The 11,332-nt window shown below is 42.0% G+C and overlaps 1 protein-coding gene across 1 annotated transcript in view; it reads left to right on the forward strand.

Annotated features, from left to right (window-relative positions):
* FHIT (fragile histidine triad diadenosine triphosphatase) overlaps window positions 1-10,881 on the forward strand; it is a 485,571-nt gene extending 474,690 nt beyond the window's left edge. Inside the window, exon 6 of the mRNA XM_086619148.1 lies at window positions 10,780-10,881. Coding sequence (XP_086475274.1) covers window positions 10,780-10,881 — 102 coding nt within the window. The remainder of the gene's footprint in view (window positions 1-10,779) is intronic.
* Window positions 10,882-11,332: the final 451 nt, after the last annotated feature.

The following is an 11,332-nucleotide window of genomic DNA, read 5'->3' on the forward strand; positions in this document are numbered from 1 at the left end:
ATGTCCCTTAAGAGAACTTCCCACATAACGTTTTATGGCAGTATTAACTAACTGGAAAAAGCGATTGACCTTCTGAAATCTCCACTTCTGCTCCCATCTCTGGGTCTGGTACCATGTACTGCCATCACAACATCAAGAAGTGTGAGCCTCTGCTGGGTTTTATAAGTATTCTAGACATTGAAGATATTTTTTTCCCTTTACTGCTACTTTAAGAGATGAGTTTGCAGACCCCGGGGCATTTGCCCTTGACAAAGCTTGTCTGGTTCTTATGCTACTAGGTCAGTGGAATATCAATAGATTCTTAATGCAGTCTGTCTTTTAGAATTTCTTTCATTTCTCAGAGCAAGAGTAAATGTCATTCATATTGGCAGGTTATAACGGGAACATTGAGATACTAATTTTTAAAAACATACATAGTTTCTTTTAAATAGTCTTGGTCTCCTTTTTGTGTCTTCAGTGTGTCTATAGCAATTACAAGGTTAGATATCCCTTAAGATGCTAGAAAAGGTCATTTCGTTGTCTTTTCTACCGCATGTCTCAGTGAAATATTCATGGTACGGCTCAGGTATTGGGATTGGGTTTAATGTTTCGTTGCATCGCCATCTGTTTTGGTGTTGCAGTTGTTGTTGGTTTTTCCTTTGGTGGAGAGTGAGGGAGCATGGAGGCAGCAGTGAGGGATGCTGGCATATGGGTCCAGACCTGATGTAAAAGATGAGCGTTGAGTCTGCAGGAACAGAGTAGCTCCTCTGATCTGAGCTATTTTCTTTTTAACATTAAAAGTCTTTCTGGCAAAAACCTGCCATTATGCATGTAGATCATCAGTGGTAGATAGTCTCTGTGTCTCCTTCAAGGCTAGGAAGCCACATTAAAGTAGGCTTTTATATTATATGTAAAGTTCATTCATATAACTTAGCACAGGCATTGAAATAAAGCTCCTCACTGGGACGAATGGCATTAACAAGTTCCAAGGACACATACAGTAGAGTTTTCCACAGTATTGTGGTGGCTCAGTGGCAAAGGGCAGTAGAGAAAGACTAAACCTGCAAGGGGATTCAGAGCACCAGGAGGGCTTTGCTGCTGGTGCCCGAGTCCCTTGGTCACAGCCAGCCCCACCTGCCCAGCTGCTGGTGCCATCACTCCTTGGCTACTGGATCTGGGGACAATGACAGAGACCTAACGTGGAGGACACCTCACAGGAGCGGCAGAGTGGGTTTCCCTACAGTGAGTTTCTCACAGTTTTAAATTCCTGTGTGACTCCGTTTTTACCATAACGAGGGAGTTTTGGCCCATAACATTTCACCAGGATTTTTCAAATCCTTTTTGATCATCTTGCTCTTTTTTCGGCTTTTCCCTCTTACTGCTGTTGATTTAAATGTCATGACATTTTAAACATGACTTATTATAACAAAACAGTATATAAAACAATATGCTGCATAATAAATGCAGCTGTATTTTTCAGAGTGAATGTTAAATGAGAGCAATTTATTCCTCAACCTATTTTAGTACCTACTTACTAGAGGGTATTGGCTGATTAAATCCCAGGGAGGCAGTCTCAGAGGTGAGGTAGCCTTGCGTGTGCGAGGCTGAAAGCTAAAGTATTTGAGGGATGCGCGGGTGAAAAGGCCATCCTGGGGATGTAGCTTCATCCAGGAGCGTTGTGATCCTGAGCGCTGTGGGGAAAGCCGTCAGGACCATCCTGGGAAGGCCTATTGGCGGGTGAGGGGTCCCTTGAGAAGCACACATAAAAGCAGGCATTGAAACCCCAGTGGTTTGCCTCAAGCGTGCGGTATGTGTCATTTTAGACATCTGAAGTCTCCTTAAAATCCTCCTACAGTCAGTGGAGACAGTGACTCAGAGTATGAGTTGCTCCAGGACACATTGAATGTTTTCTTCTTAATTTCAGAAAGCGTTGGTGGGGCTGGTGATTCGTCTAATAGGAATAAGCTAATTCTCTAGAGAAGAGGAAATCTCTCTGCTCTGATCATTGTGGGCTTTTCCTGCGGCTCCGAGATGCAGTGAGGAGGGTGAAGCTCCCCCCAGAAGATGGGGCCTCACTCATGTCCCCCTGTGTGCTGAACCAGCTCTGTGCCAATGCTGCGAGACCTGCAGCTGACGTCCTCTGTGCTGGCAGAGAAATATAAAGAAAACAAGTAAACCAAATCAGCCTCCCTAACACATATGTGTCTTCCTCGGCATGTCATGAAACTTACTGAGTGTGCTCAGGGTACAGCAAATATTTGTCTGAAGTTAAGAAGATTAGCAGGGGAAGTTCTGACTTTGAAACTCTCTGTGTTGGGAGCCAGAATACATCAGCCTGATACGAGTGCCTCGAGGTTATCTCTGCTTTTGGAGTGGGACATGCACATCGCTCTGCAGCTCTGACCTTTTGGGAAAAGGCTTTCAGTCAAGTAATACATGCACCTGCATGAAATTTTTGAATCACTGACTCTGTCCTTGATTAAAGTGCTTTTCCTTGATTAAAAATAGCCTTTTTCCAAATGAGTAATGTTGCATGGCAGGCTGTGCACACAGGGTAACGTTTCCTCCAACATTATCACATTGATGACATTGCTATTTCTTACCCAGGTCTCTATGCAACACGTTTCTCTTTGTAGGCAACCCTCTCTAGCAAATGCCATTAGGAAGCTCCCCACAATCATCTCCCTTTTCTTCCCAGGTGAGGAAGACTGCAGAGGTGTTTATAACATTATCTGCTAACTAGGAGGATAATGGGTATGGTGAAAATACATCCAAACACATTTATAGATTGTTGCCTGGATTCATATCAGATTGTAAATAGCAGTCCTCCAAGTCTTTGGCAAGACTTCTTACCCCGGTGGATATTCCTTCAAGTGTCTCCTTTGTAATGTGCTTGCTTTCCAAGAATTTGATCTCAGCCGGAGCCAAACTGGAAGTCTGTCAAGATTTGAGCTCTTCAGAGTGCAATCTACATATTCCACCAAATGGCAAATGTATTTTCTATACAACTGTCATTCTGCTTGTGGCCTTACTTGTCTTTTAGACTTTCAAAAGCAAATTTCTTAGAATGCCTTTTATATTTATTCTTTTTTTCCATCATTTTTGCATGCAGAATTGTTAGAAACTAGCATTTGCCGAGTTTATTTTAGCAAAGCACTTAAACACACATGCTTAAGGGTTTTGCTTGACCTTTATGTGTGTTTCCACAAAATTCTCTTCATCTAAGTGCTTTGCTAAAAAGGGTGCAGTTATTCATATGTCCATGTGAAGTGTGAGGTTCAAGTCTTTCCCCAAAGCACAATAAAACTGAAAAAATGAATCATATGATTCTATGAAAACTGAAAAAATATTTGCAGTTATTATGATAAAGAGTCGATAGGAAGAAAAAAACCCCACCACTTTCTAAAACACGGCTTTGATAAACTGAGATTTCCAATGGAATATATGCTTTGCAGCAATAATATCAGCAGCTGTGAAGTGGCAGTGTATTTCATGCGAAAGTGGTGAAATAATTGGAGAAGGATTTTCCAGTAGATAGTTAAAAAATTGTGTCTCATATAGAGTGCAGGCAACTTGGACTTCTTCTCCATCTCCTTAATTAACTTGGATTTAATGCAGCAAGTAAAAACCACCCCAAAATCAGGGACTTCTGGTTCACGCAAACACAGATATCAGTATGATATAGAATCTTAAACAAAGTCAGCAGATGAGAAAATTATAGGATGTGGGTTTTTTCTGCAGTGCTCACTGTAAATTAGAGCAATTAAATTACAGCAGTCTTGTAGCTGTAATTAAATATGGAGATGGGCCCAGAGATGTGGAAAGCGCTGAAGTTCCTGAGCTGCTCAGGCTGTGGAGGTCTTGTAGGTGGTCTCTTCGGTGGTCAAGGAGGAGCATGCCACGCTTGTTCCCTTCCTGTGTGTTTGCCTTTCCTGGGGCCCTGCCCAGAGCTGTGGCAGAGGAGATACCCAGCTGGGGCAAGCCCAAGGCTAGGAGCTCCTGCAGTGATTACCCCTAGGTAGCTAGAACAAGAATCCTTGTTCTTGTGAATGCAGCATCCTTGAGAAGCTGTGTTGTGAAACCGCTGTGTTTCAGCCATTGGTCTTTCATTTTATATTGCTAGTCAAGTCAAGACTCGAATCAAAACTGAAAGGAAATGGAATGGAGACAGGAGGCACAGACTGGCAGAGGAGACTGTCCACTGAAAAGCTCACAATTCCTTTGTCAAGACAGCAGAGGGTGAAGAAAGGATAGAGCGTAGCAGGAGGTACAGATAATAGCAGTAAATGTCACATTTAATTACATTGTGGGGAACGGTGGAAATGAAGTCTTAGTATGAGGATATAACCTAAATATAAAGAGAAGTGAAAGGAAAGAACAAACTGGGGGAAAAGAACAAGGACGACAAGACCAGGGAGAAAAGGGCAAAGGAGGAAATTCAGGAGTTAAGTTGATGTAAAAGCAGTACAAGTGGAGGCTCAGATGGCTGGAAGTCACCATCAGGACCGGGAGGTCCTTAGTATTACCAAGGAACTGAGGAGCCATAGTCAGCTCAACCCTTGAGTTTTTCTCCCCCATGGTGGGGTGCTTGGATGAAGCCCCACCACATCTGCTTGCTGCAGTGCGAGAATAGAAACAGGGATGTGCTGTGGGCATGTGTTCATTACACAGCTCTGGGTCTGCAAAGGAGTTGGAGGAAAAGGTACGTGCAGCAGCCCTGGAATCATTTTTATCTCCAGTCTCTGGAAAGGGTTGCTGCTGGAGAGAGGAGATGAGATTTTCAGCCTTCTCATGGCTCATGGGTTAATCTGATGCTAAAATATCACTCTGCAGATTTCACTCAAGTGTTGGAATTAAGAATAGAAAAGATGTGTGTGTATCCCAAGGTGTATTGGTAATAACAAATACCACCAGCTGGGTAATGCCTGATATCTGATCCAAACTGCTGGCAAAAATTCGTGGGTAATTTTGTTGTTGTTGTTAGCTGCTGGTTTTGATAATATTGTATCTTACAATCACTGAAGCAGTTGAGTTTTGTTGCTTTGCAGCAGTTTGGCATAATTACTCTCCCTTGCTATGATTTTACTTAAATGCATTGAGGTTGCAAGTTAGGAGGTTGCAGACTCCTAACTATCAACAGTAAATACTCATGGCGAGCAAGAGTAGTGCTAACTATCGTAAAAGCTTTTTTCCCAGTCCTTTTGTTTAGTGCTCTATATTAACACATGTTGCTTTTCTTCTGGTGTTATGGCATAAATAGAACAAACCATAATATAGATCTTACTTCAAACAATAGCCAGTCATAGTCTCAGGTCCTCTGTAGTCTGCTGCATTGAGAATTCCGGGCTCCTCTGCAAAGGGCAAGAAGGAGAGGTTCCCCAATGCCAATGTGTTATAAAACAATATTGTGTTTCCCTGAAGAATTGCAGTGATAAAAACGTAGACCATTCTGCAGTACTAACAACTTTAATAAAATAACATAAAGCACAACTGTCAGGTCTGCCAGCATCTCAGACTGGGAGACATGAGTGAGAAAATGAGTGCTTTTCACAAGCAGAAATATTCAAAGAGCTTCACTGTTTACAAGTAATCAGGACTGACAGTCATAGATTATTGGTGGAAGAGGATTTTCTGCTTGAGGTGAAAGAAGAGGATAATTTATCAGGAAGCCCAAGAAGTCAGACATCAGTAATGATCTGCTTGAAGAAGGGCATATCTTAGAAATAGTGCATTTATTTGTACTGCAAGGCAAGAAGATGTACTAAGTTATAAACAAGAGCCTTAGCGCTTGAAGAATGTTGAACAGGTACAGCGTGTAATTTGCTGGGCAACTGCGATTAAAGAATTGACTAATGTGTGTCTCGGTGCTTGTCCAGAATATTAAAAGAAAAAGTTAGTGTAATAGAGATTGTCTAAAAGAAATATTCATGCTCTCCCATCCTATCCTCTCTTTTTGGAGTTATCTGAGCTACACTAATCTGGTTGCCTACCTTTTTGTTAATGTTTGCAGTTCTGAGACACTCCTGTAATACAGCAATGGGTTTGCATTGGGCTTCGGAGAATCTGGGGCTTTGAGTTTTGCAGTAGAACATCTTATCTGTCTGATGTGCTGCTTTTGCATCCACTTTCTCTTATGAAAACAGGCAAAGTACCAGCAGCTTTACAATGGTAACTAGCTTGGAGCTCTATGGAAAAGGTTTTCTAGACTGCCACTTGCCCTGTCTGCATTGGTGTGTGCTCTGGCCTACAGCAATACAAGGCTCCCTGTAGCCAGACCCGGCTTGGAATTGCTTTCCAGATATCAAGAACTGCTGCTTCGCAGGGTGCAGCCTGAAAAGGAAGGATTTGGTTAGAGTGAGAAGATGAAGCTGTTAACCAGTATAAAATGCCACGGAGATCCATCCCTTGTATTTTGGTATTCATTGTCGCTGTTCCTGCCATGCTCACCCAAAGCTTATAGCTTTCCTTTTTTTAAAATCATTATAGCTTCCTAATTCTTTCTTTCACTTAGTGTAGGGGTTGTATACTTTAGTCTGTGTTTGATCAGCTTCGGCTAACATGACCATAACATTGCTGAGAACAGGCTTTACTTCCCCACTCTTCTGCTCTGCATCTATGGGGGACTTGGGCATCAGGGGAGACAACAAGTCTTCCATTACCCACCAAAGAGTGCTTGCCAAGAGAGCCCCGTGTGCCTGCAGAGCTCTGCACAAGCCACTGGTGGTGGCCCCGTCACCCCCTGGATGTCCTTGAAAGACCCTGAGCAAAAATCTGTCCCCTTTACTTCAGTGTTTTGCACAGAAGTGACTCCTGTAACCTCGCCATGTGCGATTTTCATCTCACTGGAAATAGCGGCTGCTTATCACATCTGGAAATGCACACGTTTGCTGGGGAAGGGATTCTGAAGGTAGGCATTTTCTTCTAGAAGCGTTCATTGCAAGAAGGGCAACAGCTGTTTTTTAGGAGTCTTTGGGTAATAGGGAAGCCCTGTCCCGTGAACTGTGGAGAAGGTACCTAAAGTGAGTTTGAGAGAATGTGAACCAGTCAGTCTCCAATGAGGAAATCTGGGCAAAGAGTCTCTCACAGAAAATCATGTCGGGCAGATGATGTGGGGCTCTGGATAAGTTTTGATATGGGTTGTGGTTTGTTTTTTTTTTTTCTTTTCAGAGCTTGCAGAAGTAGAATTGTTATACAGAAAGTATCATAGACTTCAAGCTAGTCTGTTTGAATATCTCTATCTGAGTAAAAATGTCAGCTCAAGTTCTCCAGCTTTTTTCTGACTGGGGAAAAAAACAAGAGGAAATCACTAGTTTTTACAGACAGATAGCTGGCAAATAGAGGTGTTTTTTCCCTTTGCTTTGAGCAGAACATTGGAGTGTTCTCCAGGTGCAGGAGAGCATTGCTTCTTCTGTGTAATCCAAACTTTCAATAGTATGTCAGATGTTTGTAAAGAGACACAGTTGGGACTTGCATGCACGTGTGAATGTGAACACACTCTAAGGCACAGAAGTCCCTTAGAAACAAGTATCGACTGTTACATTTTTTTCCCACCTGAATTCTAAATCAATTCAATTTAATACTGAAATATGTATGTCGTTCTTCCCTGAAAGTAGCTTTCCAGCTCAGCCAAAATACTATGGAGACTCTTAGCCGCTTTCAAAACAAAACAAAAAAAAGTTTAAATAAAGTAGTTCTTGCTTACTGTGACTCTCACCTTACATAAGAACACATGAAATAACTAGCTGAAACAAAACCCATGCATGATCCTAATATCTTGACACAATTGGAGACCACTAGCAGATGCTAAAAAAAGATTTGAAGAATCAGGCAGGTGCACAGATGTGCTTCTGCTGTGCTCTCCAGCTTCCATTAATTTCTGGTGTGCAAAATCTCTGAACATAGGGGTGGTATCAGCAGCCCTTAATTTATTTATCTTTCATTTATTGGTACTGTTGATCTTGAACCTGCATAATGTTTATCATCCAGAACATCCTCTAGCAAGGTTATCCGTAATTTAACTATTGTGCTTCAAAGTGACTAGCTATATCGTTTGGCTTGTATGGGAGCTGCAGGATGGAGATAGCAGAGAAGGGCAGGCATCCACCAGAGGCATTTTCTCAAATCTCTACAGTGGTGGCTAGAGAACATCAGAAAATAAGTGGCATTGGGGTGATAATTGTTTATTGCACTTCAGAAATTATGGACATGACGAGGTTTGAATGCAGAATAGTCCTGGGATCCTGTTGGGGCAGACATGGCAATTTTATACTGAAATAATATTCATCTATAAGTCATTTAAGCAAGGAATATGTTGGCAGTGGCAGTGATTTAACACTGCAGTCTGTTGTTCAACATACCTGACGTGTCCACAAAATGTGGATACATCTTTTCAGGATGAGTGACGCGTGAACGCCTGCCGCGGCAGAGCACAGTGCTGCGCGCTTTGTGCCAGGCTGGGGCTCGCCGTGCGGGGCTGTGGGCTGTGTACCAGGAGCCAGGGCTGCTGAGGTAGGCTGGGTTTCCAGGCAAGTTTCAGAATTCATTGCTGCTCCCCATATATCTGTTTTAACCTTAAGTCAAAGATTGATTATTTTTAAAGGTTAGCAGTTGTGTAGCAAAAGAAACCCTCTCTTTTGCCAGCTTTGAGAAGTCACCGTGGTCTACAACTTCACACAGTTTTAATTTTGACAACAACAGCCGTTTCAGGTTATGCCTCCTCATTATTGTTCTCTTCAGTTTCTTTGAGCAGGGGAAATAAAATCAAAAACTACAAGTCAAATCCTCATGTTACTAGTGTCCTCCTGGAGTCAGCTCTCACCTGGCTTGGGCAGAAACAGGACAGCAAGGGAGAACAGCAGCCAAATCGTGTCACTAAAAGCACTTCTTGCAGGTTAAGCAAGGAGACCTTGAGGAACAGGGGCTGTCCTCCCTTGCCTTCTAGCTATTGCCTGCTGTGTCTGCTGCTGATGCCAGGTCGAATGAGCAAGACATTGCTTTCAGAAAAACAGCTTACACCTCAGACAGACAATTGATTTACCACCGCTTGGCTCATTCTGGTGCATCCTCTTGTGAAGTGTAAGCGCTCGCAGTCCATGGAAAGTACAGGATGATGTACGCTGTTTCCTATAACTCTCTCTCATTGCCAGCTCAGCTGTGGTACCTATATGCCGTATAGGTGCGTAGAGTGAGAGAGAGCAGGCACATGGACACAAAGGATGTGTATACACTGTACCTGTTCCTGGCTTTTAAATCTTTCTCCATAACACTGTAGCATTATTACAAGATGGATTTATAACATACCTAGAGCTAATGCAGCAATGAAGATTAGTCCTCTACTAGTTGAACAGTAATACACTTTAATTTGCCTACAGCCACTGTATCGTATCGGCATGAAAGGAAATAGCTTTCTAATGCAGCTTCATCTGCTGAGCAGGAAGAAATCTGTGCTGCAGAATGTAAAACTACATAGGACTATAGCTGGCAGCAAAATTCAGAGTGGGAGAAACACAGCACAAATAAAAGTATTTGTGAGTTGGATGTATGCTAACAGTCCTAGTTTATTGCTAAACGTGCCATACACAGTACTGCGGTTTGCTGGGCAGGTTCAGTATTGCTTGATCTTTGTTTTCACTGCTTCATCTTCTGTACTGAAATTTGTCCAGGAATAAAAGGAATAAATTCATTAGTTTCCAACTTTGTGACATTAAGAAAAAGTTGATATCATAATGTTCCTTGGAAGCACGGATGCTGTTAATACAGTCCGTGCCGTACTCCGTACCTACAGACACACTGGAAATCTCAGTACTTCTATGGTTAACGCAAATCTTTCTGCTGTGTGTTGTAAATGTAGTCTTCCCTTGACGAGTGACAGGCATTCTTTAAGGGGATATGTGTACAAATAGTCACTCAAGTGCTGGCACATTATATTTACAATAAAATAAAACTCCCTTCTTCTGGAGAGCAGCAGAAACATCAGCTTCTCCTTTCTTCTGAAGAGGCAAAGGATGTGTTTGAAATTTTCATGTCTGGGATAATATCACTTAATACTAATTGCATATGGGCTAGAACTTATTTTTGTGGGCATATTATGCAAGCTAGATGCAAAATTAGCTATTTCACATACTTTTGATACTTTTCCCCACTAAATCACCAATGTAATATAGTTGTGCTTAAAAGAACAAGTTTTGTTTCTAGACTTGGGGATATGTCTCACTTTCAACAAGGGCAGGGAAGGACTAATAACTTGCATGCAGGGAGGGAATGTATCTCTTCTGAAAACTACTGGTATAAACTGCCAGTGGGAAACAGCTGTAACAGGGCCTTGTTATCACAATAGGCCTTTGATGGGAAAGGTGGCCCCATGGGCAGAGGAAAAGGCAGAGAGAAAATTTTACATGAATTACTGACAAGGTGGCCAGGCAGCTTCTGCCTAACTCGCTCCACGGATGTAATAGGTACTTCAAAATACTTGAGTGTGTTTGTTATCTTATTACCTACCAGCTTTGCATCAAAAACTCGCAAAGTATCTGACCATCAACTCACAAAGGTGAACTCTGTCACTGCCTATCGATCACCCTGGCACCTTGTGTTATCATCATAAATCCATCAGGGCCAGTTAACTATTGTCACCAGTCTAAACCAGTAACCTTCCCCCTGCATCTCTTCATCAGCAGGTCCCTCCATGCCATGGACACATGGAATAGTTAAATTAGTTGCATACAGGCATTCCTTGAATTTGACAATAAAACTTGAAAAAAATTAATAAACTTTTTTTTTGTTCTTCTTCCTCCCTCAAAAAAGTTGCAACGACATGACAAAGAGGATTCTTCTGACAAGTGGAGGACAGAAGAAGAAATGGCAGCTGAAGCAGCAATACTGAAGAAGTATTTTCAGGAAAATTAAAGGTAATGATTTACACATTAACTTACTCCTGCAACACCCAAAACTGTTTAATCCTCCATAGACTTCTTAAGGATAGAGGGAAAATATGTAGAATGGAACAGAAGAAATGAAAGCTCTTAGATTTGTGTTGTTTCTGAAAGGACCCAGCACTCCAACAGTGGCTGAAATAACATTCTCCTTCTTACACAAATCAGCACCATCCTAGAGCATTTAGTTTCCAGACAGCAAAAAATAACATATCTGGAAATCAGAATTATCAGCAGTTACTTAAGAGGAATGTCTAAACTAACATATTCTCCCTGTGTTTTCAGAACAGAAAATAGCCTCAGTACCTCTATGAGTTAAAAATTGCTGTACCTGAGTACACCCAGATACGTGTATGCACCTATATGTACAAAATGCCAGCAGAATTCAGACTATAGAGCGGATAAGTAAATACTAACTTCATCTG

This window comes from Tauraco erythrolophus, chromosome 12, assembly GCF_009769465.1.
Source record: "Tauraco erythrolophus isolate bTauEry1 chromosome 12, bTauEry1.pri, whole genome shotgun sequence".
NCBI lineage: Eukaryota > Metazoa > Chordata > Aves > Musophagiformes > Musophagidae > Tauraco > Tauraco erythrolophus.